The sequence below is a fragment of the Anas platyrhynchos genome, chromosome 23 (assembly GCF_047663525.1).
Source record: "Anas platyrhynchos isolate ZD024472 breed Pekin duck chromosome 23, IASCAAS_PekinDuck_T2T, whole genome shotgun sequence".
NCBI classification, from domain to species: Eukaryota; Metazoa; Chordata; class Aves; order Anseriformes; family Anatidae; genus Anas; species Anas platyrhynchos.
Window position 1 is genome coordinate 168,900 of NC_092609.1, and position 25,979 is coordinate 194,878.

At 40.8% G+C, this 25,979-nt stretch overlaps 1 protein-coding gene across 2 annotated transcripts in view; it reads left to right on the forward strand.

The window, feature by feature from the left end:
• Positions 1 to 941: 941 nt before the first annotated feature.
• KAT6A (lysine acetyltransferase 6A) overlaps positions 942 to 25,979 on the forward strand; it is a 40,872-nt gene continuing 15,834 nt past the window's right edge. The window contains exons 1-11 of one of the 2 annotated variants that reach the window (XM_027443577.3): positions 942 to 1,080; positions 2,989 to 3,038; positions 3,152 to 3,922; positions 18,146 to 18,254; positions 18,741 to 18,856; positions 19,104 to 19,185; positions 19,975 to 20,110; positions 20,917 to 21,230; positions 22,470 to 22,588; positions 24,516 to 24,631; positions 25,810 to 25,951. In XM_027443577.3, coding sequence (XP_027299378.1) covers positions 3,320 to 3,922; positions 18,146 to 18,254; positions 18,741 to 18,856; positions 19,104 to 19,185; positions 19,975 to 20,110; positions 20,917 to 21,230; positions 22,470 to 22,588; positions 24,516 to 24,631; positions 25,810 to 25,951 — 1,737 coding nt within the window. In that variant the 5' untranslated portion in view covers positions 942 to 1,080; positions 2,989 to 3,038; positions 3,152 to 3,319. Of the gene's footprint in view, positions 1,081 to 1,906; positions 1,985 to 2,988; positions 3,039 to 3,151; positions 3,923 to 18,145; positions 18,255 to 18,740; positions 18,857 to 19,103; positions 19,186 to 19,974; positions 20,111 to 20,916; positions 21,231 to 22,469; positions 22,589 to 24,515; positions 24,632 to 25,809; positions 25,952 to 25,979 lie in introns of those variants that run through there. The other variant, XM_072027143.1, reaches the window with a different exon arrangement.

The following is a 25,979-nucleotide window of genomic DNA, read 5'->3' on the forward strand; positions in this document are numbered from 1 at the left end:
CCAAACAGTTCAAGTAAGAAGCAGTTCATGTTCATGCTGAAAAACCTATTCTGTTAAAACATCAAAAGATTTCATCTTGCTCAAAAGAGAAATTTCTCACCACAAGACACTGAACACAGCCATTCAGAAAACACCACTTTGTTGCTTTTTTCAACTGTCTTCCTGATGTTTCTTAAGATTATTTTTTTTTTCTGAAAAGGGAAGCTTGCACGAATCTTTACCCAGCAGTTGTCCTCTAAGATAACACTGAAAAATGCGTACCTGACATCGTGCATACGCGGCTGTTTTAGGAAAGGGTTAGGGAACTGCGCGCAGCACGCAACCACCCTGTATAAATAACAAAGCGAGATTATTCAACCGAGTACAACCCGGGAGAGAATGCCATAATTTCATAACATTAGAATTTGCTCTTTTCCGTCAGCTGTCGACAGACGCTCGGTCCGCCGCCGTCCCCCCGCAGGGCAGAGCCGCGCTGCTTCCCGAGGCAGCCTCGGGCGGGTGCCCCCAGCGGGTCCCCCCCGACTCCAGCCACAAGGAGCCGGCTGCGCGCAGCCTGCTGCAGAACCACGGCCACAAGACGCCGAGATCCCGAGCTGCCTCAGCGCTCACGTTCCGGCGACGGATTTCTGCACGATAACCCACAGCTCGTCACGACGCTGCGCACACCGAAGATGTAGAAAGTGACCGAAATTACCTCACGGAGCCGCCTCAGCAGAGCGCGGTTTTCACGCACGTGCACCCGCGCGGCCCCGCAGGCCAACGGGCGCCGTCAGCTCGGAGCGCAGCGGCCGGGCCTGCGGGGCACAACCCCGCGCCGCCGCTCCGGACGCGAGCTCGGCCCGGCCCCGCCACCGGCCCCCGCCGCCGCCCCCTCCCCGCGGCTCCTCCCGGCGGTGCCGCGGCCGCCCCCGCCCGCCGCGCTGTTCCCTGAGCACGCCCCCTCCCCCCGCCGCGGGCTGTTCCCCTCGCGCGCCCCCTCCCCCCGCCGCAGAGCTCGGACCCAAGATGGCCGCCGTGTCAGTTTCGGGCTTCGCCGCCGCTCGGCCTCGGCTTCTCGGTTCCCGTCTCTCGCGGGCCTCGGTAAGGAGCGCTGCCGGGACCGCCCCGGCTCGGCTGCCCGGCGCCGGGGGCCGCGCGGGCGGGCGGCGAGCCCGCCGGCCGCTGGAAGGGGAAGGCCCGCCGAGCGCACCAGGCTCGCGGCCTGTTCCGGCCCCGCCGCCGCCGCTGTGCGCCAGGCCCGGCCCCGGCCGCCCGCCGCTCCGGAGCCCGTCGGGCCTTCCCCCCGGGGCGGCGGCGGCCGCGGCTCGGCGCGGATGAGGCGGTGGCGCGGGCCGGGGGGGGTCGCGGGGCGAGGCGCGCTCCGACCCCGGCGCGGGGAAAGGCGGGGAGGCGGAGGCGGGCGCGGGCCCGGCCGAGCCGGTGCGAGGCGCTGGGCTGCGCCGCCCCCGCTGCCGGGCGCTCGGAGGCGGCGCGGGGCTCGGCCGGCCGCGGGGGGATGGGGCTGCGGGTGGGGATGGGGGGGCGGCCCGCTCGCCCCGAGCCCTCCGGCGCGAGTCCCGCGGCCGAGGCGGGCCGCCCGAGGGAGGGCCGGGGCTGAGCGGCGGCAGGTGCAGGGAGCGCTCGGCCCCGCCGCCGGCACCGGCCCCGCGTCGCTTCGGCCCGGCCGAGCAGTTACGTAACGCGCCGGGCGCGGAGCCCCGCCGGGGGCAGCGCCGCCGCCGCCGCCCGGAGCCCTCGCGTAGCGCCGGACGGAGCCCCCCCCCCCCCCCCCCCCGCCACCCCGGGAGCGCGGCCCGGCCTCGCCAGGCGGGCGGGTCTCTCGGTCCGCGCTTCCCTTCGCGTTTGTTGTTGGCGGGGTGCAAAAAACAGAAAGGCCAACGGAAACAGAGCTCCGGGCGAGTGCCGCGGCCCCCCTGGGCTGAACGGGAGTTCCGAATCTTTCTAGTATTGGATGCCTGGAGCTGCGCAATTGAGTCTGATGCCTGTATGCAAATGTGTTTTGTGTGCTGATAAATTCTTGAATACTTACTAGAAAGCAGAATGGAAGAGAACCGTGTTAACGACTAGCTGATGACTAAAACTTCCCTTGCAGGAAAGTCATTATCCGTTTAATAAACAGTTTACAAATTCTTCAGGGATAGTGTACTTTTACAGTAGAACTTCAGCACAGTGTACTGTTATCATGCTAAGAAAAAGTCTTTGTTAAAGAGAACTGAGAGCTGTGAAGTAGAGCCTCCTACTCTTCCATCTGCACCTTTAATTAGCAATGACATAAGCATTTGTTTTTCATTTGTAGGGTCACCTGTTACTTTGTGCTCAAGTGTTTTCAGTGTGCCTCATCTATGAAGGATTATAATGTTGTAGTCTTCTTTTCTACACTCTTTGGAAGTGAAATGTTTAATTACAGTCTCAAGCTGTGTTTCTTCACTTTTTTTCTTGATGGAACAACTGTCATAGCTTTTCTTAGCGGGAGGGAGTCAGACCTATGATTATGCTCTTGGAAGAGTTCTAAAAGTTCCTTACTGTTTGCTCAAGACTCTTGATTATTGCTACCACTTTCTATTCAAGTTTCAGGCAGTGTCTTCCATGTGCAAAAATGAAGAGAGCTGCCGGTTTGTTTTCTTTTGTTTCGTTGGGTTTTGATTGTGGTTTTTTTTGCTCGTGACTTGTATAAGATCCTGGTGTATTTTTTTAATGGTAAAGAAGGTTGTGCTCAGCAGTGATATAAAACTTGTGGTAGAGTTTATGCTAAGTTATGGATTGAAATTAAAAAGGCGTGCTTTTTTTTTTCTCTGGGTTGTATGGAATTAGTTATTGCAGTGTTAAACCATTTTTTATTAGCAGTGAAGACAGAATCTTAATTATTACTTCAATGTAACAGAATTGTAGTAATGGATTAAAACTCTGCAGTGTGTGTAATGGATTAATGTTGGCTGCTATTTTTTTTAACGGTTCACTGGAAATATCTCTCTTCTTGCTCTCTTCCAGGCTTAATGTTACAGTTCTTCTGATCGTGAGCGTGCAGGCTAGAAGCTGAGGTGAGACTTGTTGAAATCTTCCTACCTTTGTGGAAAAACATTCTTGGAATTTATTATGGGACTTATCGGAAAGAACGAGGAAATTTCTAATAGTTTTGCTTTCCTCTCTGCAGTGTGAAAACAACTGATGTTTGAGAAAGGAGGAGTAATTCAGAACAGAAAACGTGTATGCTATGGTTAGCTGTTTCCCATCATCCGAGAATCTGTTTTCCCATCGTGTGAAACTTGTTCAGCATCGGGATAAAGGATAACGACTCTATGGATATACAGAATTCTTCACCATGGTAAAACTCGCCAACCCGCTGTATACGGAGTGGATTTTGGAGGCAATCAAAAAGGTAAAGAAGCAAAAACAGCGTCCTTCAGAGGAGAGGATATGCAATGCAGTGTCTTCATCACATGGTTTGGACCGCAAAACTGTTCTGGAACAGTTAGAGTTGAGTGTTAAAGATGGAACTATTTTAAAAGTCTCCAACAAGGGTCTCAACTCCTACAAGGATCCTGATAATCCTGGGAGAATAGCACTTCCAAAGCCCCGGAACCATGGAAAGTTGGATGGTAAACCAAACGTGGACTGGAATAAACTTATCAAACGGGCAATTGAGGGCTTGGGTGAGTCTAGCGGCTCATCCTTGAAAAACATTGAGCGCTTTCTGAAAGGTCAGAAAGATGTGTCTGCATTATTTGGAGGTAGCGCTGCCTCCGTTTTTCACCAGCAATTGCGATTAGCTGTCAAACGTGCTGTTGGCCATGGTAGGCTCCTTAAAGATGGACCTCTGTACCAACTCAACACTAAAGCAACCACTAATGCTGAAGGGAAGGAGAGTTTTGAGTCTCTTTCCTGTCTGCCTCCAGTGTGTCTGCTTCCCCATGAAAAGGATAAGGTAAGGCCCAATTTACGTGAACCTATTTGTGTATTTGATGGAATATGTTAGTGCAGAGTCACAATTTGAAGTCAATTTGTCTAACTTGCATCTTGTAAGGTTGAAATGCTGAATATGCTTTGAGGATCCTACTCTGTTCAAATTTCTAAGCATGATCAGTGAAACTTGAATAGGTGATAATTTGTACCTTGGACCTGAAAACTGCGACCAAAAAGCTGGCGTTTTGGTACAGCAGAGCTGAATGGATGCTGACAGGCTTACTGTACAGTTATGTTACTGAACCTGAGGAAGTAAGCCCCCTATGTTTAAGGTAGGGTGTGGATTTGAAAAGCAAACAAGATCATCTTATTTTCACGTTTTTATTTGACTGCTTATTCATTTTATTTTTTCATATTTTATATAAAACATAAAATTTCATATTATTATTCAACTGCTTATCTGAACACAGGTAACATTGCAAAGTGCTGACGAGCAATTACTGCCTAATGTTGTCATAGAGGCTTTAAGTGTTTGCAGTGAAGGATTCGGTTTCTGTCCCAATACAGCTTTGTTGTGAAATATAAAGAGAAGACGCATAGGATATAGCAGTTGAAATGAGGAGTGAAATCAGAAGATGTAGAGAGCAAAGGAAATGTTGTAATGAACAATCGTAGACTTGTACTCTCTTCTGTGTGCCTCGTGCCCATCCTTGAATGTAGTTCATTATACAAACCAAGGCACTTTTCTGTTGTTTTCTTTTTCCACTTTCTTCCATCCTTCTGCATGCTTAAGGTCTCTGACCCTCCACTCCAACCTCGAGATCAAGTTGTTGGAGTGAAACTGATACCATCAGTATCTTTCCTGTCCTTGTTATGCTGCTGTGGGAGTAGAGTAAAACTGAAGTCTGCCTTTGTTTATTGAACATCAGTTTGCCACTAATTCATATCTTTGTACTACAAATCTTCAGGACTTCTAGTACTAGAAAATTACTTTTTCTATATGTAATAGATACATTCATCACCGGTGATAGGATTTTTTGGTTGTTGTTATCACCTTCATTGATCAAGTTTTTGAGTGTGCTGATCATGTTTTTTTCCTAATTAGGTTCACTCTCCAGTGAGAGGGCTTGTTTATGATCTAGTAGGGTTTGAAGAGGTGAAACTACTGTAGGAGTCTTCCCCTTAAAAAATCTGAGTATCTGCTTTATCACTGGTAAAGATTCTCAGAAGTCTTCATTTAACTGCGCAAGTTCTTCTGAGGACGGAGTACTTGCTAGTCAGCAGGCTGTGTTGCATGCTGGTGGAATGTATGATTAAGTAACAATATGTTGAAAATTCCAGCAGCTTCCTCAAGTACTCTGTCTAGATATGTTTCCTGTGTACTACTACAACTGTATCCGTAATAAAATTGGTAATGAAAACTGATTATAAACAAGCCTGGTACACGTGGGAGCTGAACTGAGAGTGGTAGTAACAGCAGAAAATATTAGCTGTGCTTATTATTATTAACACTGTGTTTCACAGCCTAATCAGTCTTGTGATGTGACAAAACTCAGGACAATCTGATATTCTTTCAGATTGTTTCCTGTTTTTTTCATAGAACAGGGCATATGAGTGATAACCTGAGCTACCGTAAATACTGAGTTTGGTTTGGAGTTCATTTCTGTCCCCTGGTGAAATGTGTGTGTCAATTTCTTGTGTGTGCATATGCATAGAAAAATAAACATGCACAAGGTATGTATGTTTGGGGCAGTTAGATATGCTTCTTATTTCCTCTCTACCTGCTTAGGTCTGAGCAGCTTGAACAATAAAAGGGCTGTTAATAACAATAGAAGGTGTTATGTGCTGTAAACTTTTAAACAGTAACTATAGTGGAAACCTTGCAAGGGATTTCTTCATAAAATTCTGATCTTTTTTTTTTAGTTTATCCTTTGAAATAAGACCCTAGATTTCTGCTCTTCATGTACCATTTTTGTGCTGTGTAAACCATGTTGATTTTCTTACTAGTTTCTTGAGTCATTTAGAAGATACTGTATTAAAACATCTATGTAAATTTCGTCAGCATTAATTGGCAAGTCAGAGGAAGCCAAAAGATCATTCCTATTCTACAAGAATTTTAACACACTTCTTTCTTAATGCAGACCCTATGTGATAGTTTTTCTGCACCCTGTCTTGTGTTAAATCTCAGCCAGTTATGCGTGTGCTGAGGGCTTACATGTATATGGTATAGTAATTACTTTTTTTTTTTTTACTTGATTCTTGAGACTGGTGAGGTTGTTTGTTTTCTTTCATGGAATCACGTAGACTGAATTCTTCAGGAATATCACTGCCATGTTTCTCTGGTTCTTAGAACAGTCTGGTAGCAATGTGAACAAACCCTTCGCCTCCCAAACCTGAGAAATCCTAATGACCTTTCTCATACTCACTGTCATTATCTTTTAACCTTGCACTGTTTGGTCTTTAACATCCTTTAAAGAACTCTTTGGGTATTCATATGATTGAAATTTATAATCTTTAAAGGTAAAATATTTCTTTGTTTCCTATCTGTACAGCTTCCTATCAGCTGCAAGTGCTTACCTGTCCGTGTTTGGTAGTACCACTTGGTTTAGATGCCTAAAAGTGAATATTCAGGTCTGGATATTTTCCTGTGTATTATGAAATTATCCTTATGTGGTAGGAGATCTATGAAAGCTGACATTTTAATTTTAAAAGTTTAAGTAGTTCTATAGAAGCTTGCTTAGTAAATATTACATTTTTTTTTTTCAAGTCTTTCTGTGTTCTGTGAATACCGCATTACAGCATTCAGGCAAAAATACAGCAAGTTACCATGGTTTGCTAGGTAATACTGACGTGCTGCTGACAATAAAGTCTTGATATCCTTGGCCTAAAAAACACTACTTGGATGAAAACAAGCAAATAAAACAAAACTTGCTGATGGGCGGAGTTCAGTGCTGAAGCTTGCTGACCTGTTAGTGACAACAGCTGACAAAAAGTTGTCTTTAATTTCAGTTTTAAGTGCTGAATGTGGCTTAACTTACATGCAAGTTTAATGGAACTGGCCTTTTCTTTTTGTTCGTATTCCCATAGTTTAGAAGGTAAAATGGGAATTGCAGTTCCATGCAGTTGTATTATGTGCATTGTATTACTTGGGACATCTTGGACTTAATACTGGAAATGACTTTGTCACCTGTCCTATAAACAGTACCAGGCTGGTAAGATCCACAGGGCCTACTGCTGCTTTGGAAAGAAAAGTAAGAGGCTGGATGGCAAGTTGTTGCAATACCTAGAAGTAAAGGGAGTTCATGCAGAAACTGTAGTGAAAGAGAAGACTGAGTTGCTGCCTCTTGGTTATGTACCCGGTAAGCACTATTCCCTCAGAACACCTGAAAGTGAGGAGGTGTCAGGCCCCTCACCTTAGGTTAGCCAAGGAGGTGATAAGTGTGGAGCAGAGAACATTCTGCACTGAGTCCGCTCTCCATCAGCGACTTTTCTTCTCACATCTGTAGGGAACAAGCAATACTATACAGGCTGAATTTTGAATTACATAATCCCACAGTTACAGGGCAACTTCTACTGTGAAGCTCTGACTAAATATACATGAAAAATTTCTTTAAAGTTTCCTCACTTCTGTTCTGTGTATAATTAGCCTACTTGCAGACTGAAACAGGGTTTTACTCTTCAAAGTCCTTTTTCTTAAGAAAAAATTGCTGTGCCTAGCATTTGTTCAGAGTAACAGCTTTATTTCTTAAAACTTCCTGTAAATTATTATGTTAAAAAATGCTTTTTCTGAGGAGTTTTTTTTTTTAAAAAAAAAAAAAAAAAGGAATAAGCACTGATACTGCTTTACCACATGCTTCGTATTGACATGTCTTTGGGAATAGAAAGGCTTGACAAAAAATATGCAGAAAGTTCTTAGGGACTATCTGGATGAAGCTTTCTGGGCTATTTCACCACTGCTTGGGTATGCCTTGGATTAGCAATACTTGTTTGTGATTTCTGGGGCAGGTGCTGCTGGGATGGCAGTCAGTTGATCTCTTTTTGTGCTGACTCCAGGCACCTCTGCCAGAGGTTACCACAGCCAATGCAAAGACCGAGCAAATGGTGTTTTGCTCCTCGACTTGTATTGTTTGTAGCCCAGTTTCTTACTATGAAATTAAATTGTTGGTGTCAGTTAATGCTCTGTGCTGGGAAATTAAGCTGCAGCTAGAGGGGGGGAAGGAACCTCAAGTGAAGTACCAGGAGCAGCACAGAGCAGTCACCTCCATCCTCATCCCTGTGGTGAACAGGCAGAGCCACAGAGGCCTTGATGTTGAGTTGGCCTTGCAATCTGCTGTAACATTGCTTTATCTGTGCCACTGGTAGCTTTATTTCTTGGCTTCCTCTTGAGTGCAAAAGGTTGTATTTGCCGGACAATAAACACTGACTTGTCTCTTTTATAGGCACTTTATTTGATATACTTTATTTGTGGCTATCGAATGCGTATTGTATGCTCAATAGTGGGAAACTTCTCAAGCAGTTGTGTGCCGCATCTTCAGAACATTTCAGGGAGACTGCAATACTTAAGGAGGCTTTTTTGGTCAGAAACTTTGAAACAGATAACTGCTGGTTTTGTTTGTTTTAGCTGATGGACAGAGTTGAAACAGAAATGCTCACTGGGTTGCCTTTTTGAACAGTTCTAGCTGGTGTGGTAGCCTTTATCTCTAGGGATCTGTTACCTACCAGTTCAAGTCTTACAGCATTGGCACTGTGCAAATGGGTAACTGAAAGGCATCTCATTTTAAAGTTTGGCATTTTCTGTAAAATACCAATACTCCAAAGGCATAAAGCAGGAGACAATGTAATCTGTGTAACACATATGAATCATAGCACATTAGCTACAATTTCTAATCCCTTTAGATACTACAAAAGAATACACTCATGATTTCAAGATGGAGGGAAAAAAAAAAAGGGTATGTTGTGGCACCCCTTACTGCAGCGTACATCTTCTTTTAAAACCATTTAGAGTGTTTTTAAATATGCATAATATGATGGCTAGCAGGAGGAACCCAGCCACAGCCTGAATTCCAAGTTCAGTCAAAAACTACTGGAGGTGCAAGACATCACGATGTAGTGTTTGTGTTTAAAAACAAAGCAAACAACAACAACAATCAGGTAATCTGTTACCTCATTAATGAAGCACTTTTTGAGAAAATCTAAAGCTGTTTTTGCCAGAATGCCAAAGTAATTTTCATTACCCTGTGTATTCTGCTTATCCATTCACTGTAAACAACATAGTAATAACTTAAATAGGAATAAAACTTACCCTTCACGTGGTCTGTGCTTGATTTTTTTTTTTGTGGTGTTGCTACAGTTACCGAGTACTGTTTAGTATTTAGTACAATATTACCACAATGCAAAAGTTACTACAGTACAGGAAGTTTGCCACAATGCAACATTTAGTACTGTTTACGAGCAAAGAACTCTTTCCTAGTATGTGGTTGTGTGGAACTGAACTGTAGTAAGCCTTGAGGCTGGAGGCACTACATGGAAACAGCTTGCTCTACCTCTGTTTTGTCAACACTTGTTCTAGAGCACAGGTCAAAATTCTGTCAGATTTTTTGTGAAATTGTTATTATAAAAAGTTATGTTAAGACAACTCATGAAAGGGCCATTGGAATAATTGGCGTGCATGGTAAATGTTTCCAGAGCATTTGAATTGTGGTCTCAGGACAACAGTGGCACCATTTCTTCTGTAACTGTAAGGAAAATACTAATGGTACTAATTGATCTGCATTCACACTGAAATGGCTTTCTATGCCATTTAAACTGGAGAGGGCTGTAGGTAAATAGCTAAATATTGTCCTGCAGTACAGCTAAGAGTATAAAAACATTCTGCAAGTGTTTCCTGGAGGAAAAAAAAGGCGAGAACTTCTCTAGCTGAAAAATAGGAGGAATATTTAGAACAGATTCTCTCTGTTGCTGTTCTGCATGTTCTTTTGGCATGTCTGCCTCCTAGTTGTATGTTGCTATTTATATGCCAGTACTTACCAATCATTTTAACTGGGGGGTTATTATAAATACCCATCCTTTAGGCTTTTCCTATTGCAAATAATGATTCTAGATCCCTTTGTGCCCTCGCTGTATTTACATTGCTTCTTTTCAGAAAGTTTATATGCTTTGAGGGCATCATAGTTGTTTGGGCCATTAAACATACAGTAGCTGTTGCTATATTGTGCCGGTTTTAGGTTAATACCTGTTAATTCCATGTCTTAAAGCAAAGAACTGTCCCATAACTGGGGAGGAAATTATTTGTGGATTGGTTTGTTTTGGGTGGAGTACACAAAGGACCTGCAGCCAGGGCACTGTAATTACGTTTTGAGAGCTCACCCTCATTCTCCACAGGTGCTCTTCAAGCTTTGCTCCCAGCTGGAGAAGGATTAGGATTTGCTCTCTCCCAGCTGGCTCGCTGGTAGCAAAGATTTTAGCTCTAGTTAAAAAAAAATGATGGTTGATAACAGATGGCCTCCGTTACAAATTACCTTGAACTTGATTAACTTGATGAATGAACAAGTGATGTAGCTCATGATAGAACAAACATAAACATATCAGAAACTTACTCTCGTGGATGCTATGGGACGATGCCTTTAGGACAAAATGATGCAGAAAGATACCAAGACGCGGTCTGCAGAATTTGGAGCATTGGTAACTTAAAGGCGAAGGTTTTAAAGGTTTTACTGTGGAAAGACATCAGACATTGTAATGGAGTATGTACCTCAGTGGGGTGCTGCTGAGGGGGAGGTGTTTGTAACGGTATGCTCTGACACAGCTGAATATAGGGTACCTGTCCAAAGAGAATGAAGTTGGCTGAATCCCTGTTGTTAGTGCTTTCTGTGCTGGTGACTGTTAGGTATGGAAAGACACATCTCCGAAGTTTGGTTAGTAAAAGAACCTTTTTACTACAGAGCTCTGAAGTATGGACAGACAGGGAGGGTGGATGACGGAGAACATAGCTAAATAAACGCCAGCTTTATTCCAGAGTTAGCTGTGCTACGTAAGGGGGGAAGAAACAACAGGGAAAATGACAGCAGGTAGCTTTCTCTGTGCCCTTCCCTAGTGTCCCAGTGATTTTATCTTACAGCGGTGGTAGGGAAAAACAGCTGAAAAAGCTATAAATATTAAATGAAGTCACATCATTTTAGTCAAAAGGTGGGGTTCTGTGTTCTTACAGTAAGCACAGATCGGCAATCAGCAGAAAATCTGGTAGACAAATCCTATGTGTGACAGATTGCAGTCCCTTGACCTCTGTCCTGTAGGTGGGTAGCTCTGCTCCATTCCTGCTGCCTCTTGAAGGAGCTGCAAACTAAACTTATTCTAATGACTCATGTCATGTTAGTCTTCATTTCACCTATTTAGTGGTTTTTTCTTTACTTGGAGTGTAAATCTGCCTTACCTTCTATATCCCCATCGTTTTTTCTGGCTATGTGAGTGCATTTCCCTGAACTACAAATACTGTCTTGTGCACTGGATGAGGAGTTGTAGCTCGTTACTAGTTTCATTGTCCAAGAATCTGTCAGTCTTCCCATCGTTGCTGCTGTTGTGGTAAACCTGGGCTTGTAGTGAGATTGAAAAGAAGGGAGGAAGAAGGGTATCCAAAAATTGTGCTCACGCATAGCAAACAAAATCCCACTGATAGTCTATTTTCTTGTTTTGAGTTCCTGTTGAAGTTAATTTCTCTGCAGACTTGTGTGTGAATGATGAATTATAGGTAAAAAATATTGAGCTTTTCAAATATGTTTCTATGAAGACTTACGAATCACCAAAACTTCTAATTATCAATGTCTACATCAGTTCAGTGTGTTTTTTGAAAAAGGAATAGAACAAATTATGGGTCTTGGTATGCAGGTAAATGCCGATGGTGCTGTTTGATGCTAATGAGCTCTGTGGGTCAAGAACATAGGACTTTGTTAAATCTCATGATGAGGAATGTTGTAAGATGAGGATTTGGGTAGTGTAGGTTATATGCAGAGCAGGTTTTGTTTGGCTTTGTTTTGTTTCTTCCTCCAGTTCAAGGCAGTATAGCTTCAAAAAATTAGTAGGCATCAGTCCCATAATTGCAGTTGTGTGGGTATCCTGAGCAAACTACAAATATCAACTGTGACTGGTATCTCTGTGAGTTGTCGTTCACAGTTTCTTTTATACTTTCTGTTAGTGTGTTTATGTGGGCTGCTGCATTGTTTTAAGTATCTATTGGTTTGTATTTTTTTTTTCCTAAGTAAACTATTTTCCCTTCCTTTAGGGATGCAGCTGATGTTGAGGGAAAGCAGCGTGTGGTGTCTAAAGATGGAATTATTTACTCTATGCATAGAAATTACTTTGGTGCTTACAGAAGTATATTCCCCAAAATAGTTCTTTATTGTTAGAAATTAAAGTCAATAATTAAGTTTCTTATTTTCTTTGAAAACCCAAGTATTGTGGGATGCAAACTGTCCTCTGGGAGAGGAGTTAAGACTTCAGTTTGCCATTCTGTTGCCACGTGTTGCGCTTTTGCACTTGTGGAAGTCTATGACATCTCAGAAATAAGTTTTCATCTAAAATTGAGAGATACAATCATCTGTTGTTCTGATTATGGCATTCTTTACTTGCTTGAAAATTAGGAAATGGGGACAAAGTATGTGAGAGAGCTTCTAGATAATAGCTTTGGGTAAAGAGAACCTCAGTGGCTTGAGCCGCCAGGTTCCTGAACCAGACAGCTAGCTGAAACGAGTACCATTCTGGCTGCAAATGAGGAAATTTGAGCCTCTCTCCATAAGTGGTTGTCTCCCCACCCCTCAATAATTTGCAGGCAGGAAGTCTTGACAGGTGATGCTGACTGGTGTACAGGTCTTGAATGGTTTTAATCCTCTCATTAGAGGAGTTAGCTGTGGTACAGTTACTTAATGGTGGAGTGTCTATATATTTCAAGATAACGTTTTATAAATTTCTTATGTGCATGTCTAACAGCAAAGCATTTTCTTCAGTTTGAGTGTCAGCCTCAATTAGCACCCACAATATTTTTGTTCCCATAGACTTACAGATGTCCTATAGAATTCAGCCTGTGGATGCCATCCTGATATCTAAGCTATTACCCACTGTTATGTCACTTTACTCTCAGCAGCATTTCTGATGTTTGCTCTGTAATAGTCCTTCCCCAAACGGGCAACAAGGGCAGACTTGTTTTGAAAGTCCATTGTTGTTTTTTTAATGACCCCTCTGGAGAGATCAGTATTTCATACTTGTCACTTCTACTGTCTACTTTTTTCTCTTACGCATACTTTAATGTTGTCTCATGTTTTAGGCTGTGCATTCTGCTATGTAAATGTGCTTCTCTAAGTGAGACCCAGCGTAGTGGAGACAAAATATCCACTGACAGAGGCAGACATACATACCTGTCTTTTTTTAATAGACGCATGAAAGACTATGGCGATACATTTAGCTTTCTTTTGTTGAGCTCAAAGAGTGCTTTAAGGAATTTCTGTTTTTACTGTTAATTGGTTCATGATTTTCACACCATACTGTCTGCAGAGGATGTTAACAATTGTGATTTGGTAATGCTGAGGTAGAAGAAGAAAGCTGAGTGATTCACCAGGCAAAAAGCAAATCGAGCCCACTGCTGCCACAAGCTGATATTACTGAACAGAATTTCCCAAGTTAATTTTTTTCGCTGTATATGGCAACAACAACAAAATGTTAGCTGTAAAACTACAGTGGTAATATAAAAAACAGTGGCTCTGATTCTGTTCAGGGGCACAGAACTGACGTGACTTTCCAGTCACCAACCCAAAAGGCATGGAGTAGAACCTGGGCTTCGTGGTGCCTTCCTCACTGAAACGTGTTCCCTCATGTTTTAAATCACTTTATTCACGTGGTGTAGATCGTCCTTTCCTTCTGGCTTTTCTGGTTCATCAGCTCCCTCCAGTACCTTCAGCGTTTGAGGCAGACTTTTCCAACAGCTTCAGGTGCTTGAAATACCTGGTAATAATGGTTTTTTGCTTGTTCAAAACAGACTGCTGTGGTTTAACCTGACAGGCAACAGGTCGCTCACTCCCCTGGCCAACTTCCCCATGGTTCATGGTTGTGCCTGATGTCCTGTGGTGTGGGACATCCCCTCAGCCAGCTGTCCCAGCTGTGTCCCCTTGCAGCTCCTTGTGCACCCCCGTCTGCTCTCTGGCAGGGTGGTACTGGTAAGAAATGCAAAGCACCTCGGATCTGCGTAAGTGCTGCTCAGTAGCAACTAAAACATTCATGTGTTATCAGCATTATTTTCATCTTAAACCCAAAACACAGCACTATACCAGCCACTCTAGGAAGAAAATTAACTCTCTCCCAGCCAAAACCAGGACACAAACAAAAGCTCATGACCTAGCATGAATTCTAAGAAGCCATCTGTCAGTACTCCTCGGTGGTAACTTTCAGCTAGGAAATGAATGCACAGTAGTGGGCATGGTGCTGTAAATACTCATTATGGCAGATTCTCTCTCTGGAGAACTGATGTGTTCTGTGTGCATTTCTTTCACTCTGGCTTTAATTTCACACCTACTTGATCCCAACCAGTCACTGCAACAAGCACGTGTGTGATGGGGGCAAAGACAGTCCTGGTATCTAATGAGTGGCTGATGGCACTGAAATGTCTGCGGGAAGTGAAGTGTGTTCAGGTTACTGATGACAGCCACTGACAGAGCAGGCTGACAAGTATGCTATAGAGGCTTTTCTGTCAATTTTGAGTAGCTTCCTAAGTCAATTTCCCTAAATTAAGAAGACAACAAAGCAGATGGATTGGCCAAAACTGAAGTGTTTGGGGAATCTTTGTAGGCACTTCTCTGAAGTTGCCTTTAGGAGGGGATACAGCCTGCACAGAGCACGTTTGGTTTCTAGACATCCTTTGTATAGTAACAACATGTGCTGAGAGGCTGGCAGCCTGTAAGACGCTGTCAGCCTCGTTTGTTCTGGCTCCCTCCCTCGCTTAGTCTGGTGACATCACAGAGATAGATGTTCTTGTGAGAAAAACAGCAGAAGGAGTTGAAAGTCTGCCAAAAATTTGCTGGATGAAACTGAGCTGGCTGCTTCCAGTCTTACTTTCACGACTCTCATTGTGTGCTTGCGTTTTTCACTTGCCAGGATGTTCTTTGCTGAACAAACACAGCAGCAGTGAGATCTCCCCATCCTTAGCATAATGCTGTCTCACACAGAAGCTTTGGAGGAGTAGCAGCCTTATCTCCATTCAAAATCATTCTAATTTAATCAATTATTATAAAACATTTTGAAAGCATTTTGCACTCTAATAATATCTTATTCTTTATCACCTATCTCCCCCACCACCACCCAAACTGGTTTGCTTTCTATTTCTGGGTAAGTATGTGTTTGCAGCTTGTCATAGGTGGTAAATGCAGGAAACATTGAATTTTTGAAGGTCAGTGTTTGATCTGATTCGTTCAAAGCTAGAAAGTGACTATGTTGGGCACCCAAATTTGACGGACTGCAGGAACAAACAGGGTATGCAGAGAGATTGGCCAGAGGAGATCAGAGAGACTAACTTTGACTGTACAGATGCCCCATATGGTTGAAACAAATTGCTTGCAAAGGTTGTATCCACAGAGGATATGCAAAAGAGTTTACTTCTTTCCTGAAAACTGTGAATGCTCCAGCTTTGCTAGGAGGTTGCTTTCACAAATTTGTGAGGGAGTCAGTTTTCAAGCTATATAACTTCCCCAGGGGCTGTAGCAACCTGTTTCAATAGTAATTGAAACTACATGCTGATAGCTCTTCTGAATAGTTATAATCACCAATATGATTCCGTATTTCCAGATTTGCAGAGCAGTACCTTAGGCTTATTTCAAGTCTATGAATTAACTCATTTCACAGCCCTTTGAACTAAAGCCATAAATGGTGTTGATTTTTTTTGAGATATGTAAGCAATTTATATTGAGGTTTTATGTAGATTTCAGTTTTGAAAGTATATTGTCTCTCTTGTCTTTAAAAGAAAACAAATACATTTGGTGTTTTTTCTATTACAGTGTCTGGATTCTTCTGTAGTTTGAGCAAGGATGTGCTGCTTTTTTGGGGTCATATTTTCTTTTTGTGTCTTTGGCAGTCCTAATTATTGCTGCTTTGAGTTTGTAACTTTGAAGCCTACAAAAGAATGTTGAGTAATATGAATGTTTTGGTCATGGCTCTTCACCTTTGTTCTGCTTTGTTGCTTTGATACCAGATGTAACGTTTAGCATTTGATAGTGCAACTTTAACATTCCAAAGGATCTTAACTCTTAAATTGGGAATCAGAAAACTGTTTATGTCAGCAAATATGTTTTAACCATGGATGCAGGGAAATTGTTGCTATCTACTGTTCAATTACAGTAAAGACTCACTATTAGTAAGAATGCATGTTCATCTTTCCCTTTAGTCTGAAGGGCTGTTACAGCATAGTTAAGATTCTGTATGAAAATTTATCATGAGCTGAGACTGAAATAAACTTTTCTGAAGTGAGAGAGAAACATGATTCTGGGATGTGAAATGTTATGTTCACTGAGTCAACTTCTAGCAAAACTGTGCTTACAGTGGATGTTACAATTTATTTAAAAGACGCTCAAGAGACTTATTTATCTATTCTGACTGTGCTGATACTTGGACAAATATAAAGGATGAATGAACATACCAAAGTTGTTCTGGGGTTTCTAAACTTCAGCCTATGAATACGTTTCATACTGAAATATGTTGATGGTCAGGTGTTTTCATAGTAATTTTAAGCTTAAGCATCTTCCTGGACTTAGCTGAAAGCTAGGATAACCACTTGCATTCAGGCTGAGGAATTAGGAATTAGGCTGTCATTCCCAAGTAGTTCCATGTTGTGTGGCTTAGCTCTGACGCAGTGATTTTCCTAAGGTATTCTGATTGCCTCCATCTAGTGGATGTTTTGAGGAGCACAGCTCAGTCTGCAAGTGTACTGGATCTGTACACCAATGTAAACGTGGCTTGGAACTTCTTGTGTTACTGCAGTATAAACCAACCTGATTTCTGCAAGGAACTATGCTGGATGGAGCTTTGGCTTAGCCAGGATAAAGACTTGTTGAAGTATTTTTGGCATATACTTATGTTCTTTAACAGTACATCTGTGTTTAGTTGCATAATATAATTTGAAAAAGATGTGTGAAAATATAAACAGTAACATAATACAGTTTTAGGAGCAATGATATAAGCCAAATTTTATTTTGTGTGTGCATGCAAAAATAAAAAAGGGTGCTAGAATCACGTTTAAAATAATGGAATGAAAAAAGTTAGACTATCGCATGTTTTCAGGCAAATTTTGTATAGCTGTAACTTGTAGAATTTTCTTAGAAAGCGCAGAATTGGATTAGAAAGAATTTCATAATCTAGCACTTAATATTACTGGAGATAAGACTGCCCTTTCCCTCACATTAGTTGATCAAGTGTCACTTTAAAACCAATCAGTTCATTGCATTCATTGCTTGTTTGAGGAGGCTGTCACAGAATGTCAGTCCTTTGGCTTAAAAACCTATTTATTTCAGGTTAAATGTATTGTTGGCTAGTTAACATCTGTGACTTTGCTAATTTGTTGTCATCTGAAATACGACTTTTTTCCTACCTAATGTTTAAATCCCACAAACTTTTCCAGAGAGGACAAACCTTTTTGTCTGCTGTTTTGAGTGCTAAGCAGCAGATTTATGATATTTTACACAAGAACTTCCTTTTGTTTTAATTTTTCATACACATGTTAATAGTGCTACAGTTGTAGTAGTTCCATAATACATTTAATCCAATCTTACAATGTAATTTAATACATTGTAAGAGCTTTTGAGAATTCCACTCCAGCTTTCTGGATACACGATGGGAATTTTTAAGGCTACTGTGTTCTAAGATTATTTGTGCATCAACTCATAGTTTATTCATTTAGTGACAAATTAAGACATCAACACTCTGATTTTTGCATTCAATTAATTTACAGCCCTCGTTTTTCCAAGTTTCTTCAAGTCCTGCAATTCTATTCTTTCCTTTGTACCTGGGATTATTTCTCATGTCTTTGGGTGTTCTAATTTCTCATGAGGTTACTGTTCATGCAGTATTTACTGTGTGGCGAGAACCAGCTAGCATCTGTGAGACACAGTGTGCATTGCATACTATTCACATGCAATATAATGCCTGCATGATTTTGCATATTATACAATTTGCTCCCTTGGTATACTCAGTGGTTTTATTGTTTGTTTTTCTCTCCTAGCCGGTTGCTGAACCAATTCCAATCTGCAGTTTCTGCCTTGGTACAAAAGAGCAAAATCGTGAGAAGAAACCTGAAGAGCTCATTTCTTGTGCCGACTGTGGCAACAGTGGTAGGTGACTACTTATGATGCTACTAGTAATAACTACAGTAATTTCTGAGACAGAAAAGTTCAGTGTAGTGACTGCTACCAACCCGTATGTATGAGGACTATGCATCTGTGACATATAAGAATTTAGCTGAGCTGAATCTCATGGTCCTAGGAGGAAACGCTTGGGTTAACCTAAGACACAAACAGCTTATTTGACTCCTGGAGGTTTCTTTAAAAATGTAGTAATGATTACTAGTTATATTACGTTACAATAAAACAGAACTCAGTCATGAAAAATAATCTTGGTGGGCTTTTGTATGTGGGCATGTCATTTGCTTTCTAGACTATTGTGTTATAAGTGGAATAGAGGCATCTGAAAAAAGGTGTATCTGGATAAGCAAAATTCTGCATGGAACTATGTGATTAACAGTTACTGCTGTGAGCTATCTGTGAGCATTAGCAGCAGTGGAATGTTTTTGTTGGTATCACTTTCTTGCTTTCCTGTAGGTCATCCATCCTGTTTGAAATTCTCGCCAGAACTGACAGTTCGAGTGAAAGCCTTGAGATGGCAGTGTATTGAATGCAAAACATGCAGTTCTTGTCGAGATCAGGGCAAAAATGCTGTGAGTACAGTAAAGTATGGACTGAATGAATACAGTATCAGTCTTGTGAATGTTCTGTTAAAATATGCAATAAAATAATTCTAGAGTCAAGTATTTGCAGTTTCTGTTTAAGTTTGGTAGTCTTTCTGAGACCTGTGAAATACCTTACACCTTGTAGTTGAGAAATACATGCGTGTTCTCTAAGATAGCGACAAATTAATGGGGATTTGATGCACATTTAAAGAGAGATTAAATCTGTCTTCAACAGGATAACATGCTATTCTGCGACTCCTGTGATCGTGGCTTTCACATGGAGTGTTGTGATCCCCCTCTTACCAGGATGCCAAAAGGTGAGAACTTTGTAATGAAAAGGGTAATTTAAGGTGATGTCAGAAGAGATCAGTAGGCAGAAAGTGCTTCTGTACATTTTATTCTCTTTTAGCGACTTTTAACTTGCTATTTATATCATTGCTTTTCAGGTATTAGGGATTGTAAAGTTTCTTTTGGAAAGGGGCAGAGCTGAACATCCAGTTTTTCCACTGTTTCTTGCTTCCTGTACATTATTATCTGTGAAGGGTTTTGAAAAAATCCTTGAGATCTGAGGGAATAGAAGTGATCCCTGCAGATTAAAGTAATCAGCTTAAAACTGAATGAATAGCCTTGTACGTAAGAAAGAGATTGGCTTGTGAGTTTTTGAAGTCATATCTGGTTGGACAGTAGAGATTCCTGGAGTATAACCAAACTTCTCTTTTCTGTCAGAGAGCAGACTATCTGTGGAAGATTATCCCTTGATAATTGGAAAAAGAAAAATCTTCCTATAGAAGGTAGTTGGAAGTAGTGTATTCATAAGCAGAATATAGGATAATTAAATGTGTTTATGTTTTTTCTGATAATGTACTACCAATTTAAGAAACTTCAAGAATGGTTGTTGGAAGTACATCACGGGAGGTGTGGATAATTAACTGAATTTGACTTGAGATTGCTGGATCATACTTTTTTTTTTAACAATGAATATATGATAATTGGGGCCTTTGGTATTGTTCTTAACCTTTCTGTTGGAAAACCTAGGGCCTGTAATTCTCCTTTTCATTCTATATAGATATCCACTGCATTCAGTGATGGGGATTTGTGTCTTATAGGTATGTGGATATGTCAAATATGTCGGCCACGGAAGAAAGGAAGAAAACTTTTACACAAGAAGGCAGCACAGATAAAACGACGCTATGCTAATCCAATAGGACGTCCCAAAAACAGATTAAAGAATCAAAACGCAACGTAAGTTTCTATAGAAGAGGAGTAAGATGTGTGATTCTGTAGGGCAGTGAGCACTTCTGAAGTGTGTTACCTGCTCTCTGTGAGGAGGTATCTTTTCCAATGAGTAGCTTTTCATTAATTCTTGAAGACAGAATTTCTGAAGAGTACTGTAAAAGAACAGAAGTAATCTCACAGTGCTTCTTTGTGCCTAGGTATTAACTCTGTATAATAACTTAATATTTGGTTTTAAAGTATTCCTTATAGCAATAGATTTTTGCTGATTTTTGTCAAGTCTGTTTCTCTGAATGGTTACTTTTACCATTATAGTAGCTTTGCAATGCTTGCAAAGAGAAACATAGTAATCTACATCTATGTTAGAGAAACATAGTAATCTACAATAAAGCAGTTAAGGTGGTCATTTGACAGACCGTCTTGCAACACTATCAGATTAAATATTTTTGTCCATATTCTGCTTCCACTCCTAATGTTCCTGCACTTGTGCAACACTTAATTGCCCAGGGACAGATTGTGTGACTTTGTTATGGTGGTTATGGAACCAGTTGTGGGGGAATTCTTTGGATTACTCTCCAGCCAGAGCAATTCCTTTAATTAAGATTGCTGTGCAGTGCTTGTTGTGATGCAACGTTATTAACTATGCTGGGGACAGAACAGTGAAGGAGTATATCATAGTATATTTCTAAATTTTTCAGTTCACCTTTAGCTTCTGTGTGATTCATAAATACGGAAGATGCTAATCTGCTCTGCAACCTAAAACAAACCACTTTACCCAATTTTCTGACCATATCTTTCCTCTTTTCATTCTTTAGATCGAAGGGCCCGTTCAGCAAAGTTCGAACTGGCCCTGGTCGGGGTCGGAAGCGTAAGATAACTCTGTCCAGCCAGTCAGCGTCATCAGAAGGAGGATACCTGGAGCAGACAGATGTCTTGGACTTCTGCAGAGATGGCAGCACCACCTTGAAGTTTAATAAGAAAACCAAAGGGCTTATAGATGGCCTTACTAAATTCTTCACTCCCTCCCCTGATGGACGAAAAGCTCGAGGGGAAGTGGTGGACTATTCTCAGCAGTATAGGATCAGGAAAAAGGGTACCAGGAAATCTAGCACTTCAGAGTGGCCCACAGGTAAAGATTTTTCACCCTGCCGATGTAAGTACCCTGTACTCCAAGAAAATGTTTAAAGGCCAGGATATTGAAGTGACTAGAATTTTTTTAGATGCTGGAAACTTTGAGCTGAAAAGCTAACACTCAAATGCAGTTATCTTTAGTGCATCATGATAGAATAGCAGTTGGAAAAGGGAAAAGAGATCTTTGACTCTTCATATGTAATGACAAGATGTAATGAGGGATCGAACAATGCCCTTTGTATATAATGGGTATAATGCCCTTTGATAATGAGGGGCTGGCAGATAACAGGAAATGTGCAAAATAATGTCGAAAAGAAGTTCAAAAGAAGTAACTTAAGGAGTGGTTAATGAGAATAAGAACAACAAGGTAGAAGTATGAAACAGGAAGTAGATAAGAAAGATTCATGAGTTTCCTATCTGTGGTAGAGGCTAGCAAAAATTTCTTTCTCAGTCACAGAAGAGCCTGATTCATGCTGTACTTCTCACCTACCTGCTGGGGAGCATCTCTTGAATTAACACAGTTCTGCTTTACTTGTTTTCTTTTTTAGTTTAAGATGATCATCCATGACTGCACCTTAATTTAATCTTTGTGTTCAGATCTTTAAAGTCTTCTGTATTTTCATAACTTGAGTTGTTCCTAAGGAAGCAGTGGATAATATTCCACAATCAAATACAAGGGTTGAAGCTTTAGAATAGTTAATTGCATTAGCCTGGCTGGTGATGGAACCATTAAAAAAAAAAAAAGTGTGTTACTGGCTTGAGGGTGAGGTGAAGAGTCTTGTGGGGTTAGTCTTTTTTGTTTCTATGTGGTGGTGCTGTTCAATTTTTTGTTGTGCTTTGTGTGTGTGTGGAAGGGGGTATTCCTTGGGTGATGAATGCAAGTGTTTTGGTTTTGATTGTGGCAACTACAGGGTTTAAATAGTTTTGTAGTCCTTTTGTGAGAAACAGGCACAGTGGTAAGCCATTTACCTGAAAAGATCTTATAGTAGAGTCCTGGTGGCATTTGTAACAATGAATACATAAATGCTGCGTTTGAGTCAAATAACTGACATTACTTCTTACGTGTTCAGAAATCCAGAAATGGTTCTTCCTTTTTGGTCCCAATTTGAACAGAAAATTGCATCAAAAAAAAATCAGCTGCATTCAGTCATTTTGCTACATGTTGTTTCCTGCTGTACTAAAAAGTATGTAACTCTTTGTAAATGTAGGTGATGACAGTTTTCTCACTCAATTACAGACAATCAGGATGGCTGGGATGGAAAACAAGAAAATGAAGAGCGCTTTTTTGGGAGCCAGGATGTCTTAACTGAAAAAGATATGGAGTTGTTTAGAGATATTCAGGAGCAAGCACTGCAGGTAAAGTTAAATTTTTAGTGTTTGGCAGAAAGTACCAAGCCTGTAAAACAGGTTTTTTTTTTTAAAAAAAAAAAAAAGTAGACTACAGATGAGTCAGTCTGTTATAGAAGCTACTGTGCTCTGTTTTTCTGGCTGAGAGTAGAGGGAAACTGATTTCAAGAGAGCTGAAGAATAATATAAAAGTGGACATAAGGGTGTTAAGGGGCTGAGGTGAGCATCTAAAAAGCCTTGAGGGCTGTGGCTTTAATTATGTTAGAACATAGCTGTTAAGTAGCTGGTAAAATGTATGGAGTGTTAATAAAATATGGGGGCTGTTTGCATGGGTCATATAGGGCCTCTGGGTGATTTAAACATTTTTTCTAGATAATATTGCTACTTATGAAAAGGGATGAGGCGTTATTTTGTGTGTATATTCACGTATCTGTGTAACGTGTATATATCCATGTCTGTTACATACTGTGTGTGTGTGTACTTTTCAGTACCTTGAATGGTTTTATGATTTACTCCTTTTCAAGCCAGAGAGGTCAACTGAATTTATGAGGTGACTTCCCTGAGCAGTGCTTCTCTAAGTATAACTGTCCTTTTAACTTTCTGCAGATATTTTGACTTCTGTTTGTTTACATACAATTCTGTCAAAGGTCGATTCAATTCCAATTACTAAATATAGCCTCTGTACCTAAAGAGTTACAGAACAATGACTTTTGGTAAGACTGAACTCTGCCATCTGTAGGATAAAGCAGACTAAGATGGAGAGCGGTTAACTTTTTTCTGAGGTGCAAATACAGCAGTACTGTATAACACTACTTATTTCAAACTTATTTCAAACTTTGTTACAGGTTTGATTTAAGAAAAAAAAAAAAAAAAAACAAAAGGAAAAAAATGCAATGCTCAGCATATGCGTTACTGAGCAAATTACATACCTGACTATGGCTTGCCACCATAGTTTAGAAAAACACTGAAAAGCTGAAACTGTCTATGGACATATATCCACAACAGAGAAAATATTAATCTCCAAACACCTGCTTAGAAAAAAAGAACCTATTTTGAAGAGATTTTTTTTGCCCTATGTGGGGAAAATACTTGTTGTAGTTAAAATACCTTACATTTAAGGTGGCTAGTTGGTTGGTTTTGGTGAGGAAGGTGTTACCCAGAGTTGTGATGCAAGGATACAGGAAGTGTGCACTTGTATCTGAGCTAACTGCCTCACCCAGGAGAATGGAAATGTGTGGTGATGTGTCAAAGGCTTTCAAGTGAGCCAAGGAAAAGATATGGCTTAGTGAATGTTCGGGGAGAAAGCTGCTAGCACAGAGGCTGAAGCAGTAGTCTGCTATTGAATGCCTTCTTGTAGTGACTGTGATGTGTAAGCAGCGATACAGGAGCTAGATGTGTGCTGTGTGCCTACCTTTGCACTGGGCATTCATTTGGAGGAGTGTTTTCTTGAGATAGCTATCTCAAGCTAACAAAAAAAGAGCTATGCACTGAATTTTGTTTTGGTAGATACTGTGTTCACAGTACATATAATCTTAGTGCTGGGAAGACCCTGTGTTCTATTAGTAGACACTTGTATATTCTAGATCCTAGCATCAGGAACAATTTGTGTTTCTGTACTTGGCTATTGAAATAACAAGGGAAGAAATAACAGATGGACTGAAAGAAAATTATATTAATTAAATCTTGCTGTCTACTAATTTGCATGTAAAGAGTATGACATGCAACAGTGTGAAAGGTAGTGGAATATTTGATATGACAATACTCACTACTTCAATTTTGTGAATCATGTTTGCTTGGTATGTGATTGCTGGTTTCTGCATCTTCGTCGAGTTCAGATTGAGTAGGATGGACTGGGTAGATGGAAACACTTCAATTTATTTCAGCTTGCAAGTCTTTCAGTTGGGAATTCACATAAATGTCTTTTTTTCTTGCATAGAAAGTAGGGGTGACTGGACCTCCTGATCCGCAAGTCCGATGCCCCTCTGTCATTGAATTTGGCAAGTATGAAATCCAGACCTGGTACTCCTCCCCATATCCCCAGGAATACTCAAGGTACGAGTGAACATCCTTTTTTGTTCTGCTTCAGTGTTTATGGGAAAGCTGTAGTCCAGCAGGTGTGGAAATCTTAAGAAGATTGTATGTGAATGTAGGACAGACGCCAAGTACATGTAATCCAGATACTTTTCATGGGAGTCTGTAGACATCTGAAGTTTTTTTTAGGCTGAATCAGAAAGGCGATAAACTCTCCGTAATATGTTGTATATGCTGTGAACATTAGAATGGCCACGGAAACATAAGATTACATAGATTCCCAAAGAACTGACATGTTATGTTGAAGAGAGAGCAGCCTCAGCTAAATGATCTGATATTGGGCTGTAAGTGATTAGAGTATCCTGGCTGACTGCAGTAGTTCTTGACACGTGGCAATATCTTGATATAAAATTCTTGATATAAAATAATACCATATTCCCTCAGCAGATTTGTTAACTGTATTTTAAATGACCTTATTAGAAAGGGCTGTTTGCTATATAAGACTTGAAAGAGAAAAATAAGAAGAAATTTAATAAGAATGACTTTTGATGTATTTTTATGTTGTACGGAGTTCAACACATTAAATCATGAATGTTTATTGTTTTACATCTTAGCATTTGAAATGTTCTCCTCTGATACTCATTTAGTTGTTCTTATGTTCTGTTTCTTAAGAACTTTTCAAACTGTCTAGACTGTAAACTCTTCAGACATAAAGTTGATTCAGAATGAGGAATAACTTTTGAAGGCCATAGCTAGAGAGAGAAAATGAAATAAAACTTATACCATTTCTACCACAGAGCATACGGTCTGTTATCAGGAATTATTCTAGTTCTGCTAAGTGTATTAAATGTAATTGCGAAATAGCATCCCTGCCCAAGTTAGTGTATGCAAATGGAATTAAATCACAGCAGGACAAGATACTCATTTAAATTGTCTATGTCAATGTGGTACATGAAATGGCTTTGTGATGGCATTGACAGATTTCTCATGGGGATTTCTTTTTTTTAAATACGTATTCATTACAGAATAAGTAAATGCTGTAACTTTAAGCATGCTAAGGTTTTTTGTCCTCATTAGCACATACATAGGTTCACTGTATACTGGTTTTGTTTTCATCAAGTTCTTTATCTGCAGGAGTGAGGAATTTCATGTAAAAGTCTGTATCTTCAATCTTGGGTTTTCTTCACCTTTGCTTACAGGCTACCTAAGTTATACCTTTGTGAATTCTGTCTAAAGTATATGAAAAGCAGAACTATTCTCCAACAGCATATGAAAAAGTGTGGCTGGTTTCATCCTCCAGCCAATGAAATTTACAGAAAAAACAATATTTCAGTCTTTGAGGTAAGTTAAGATATGAAGCCACTCACTG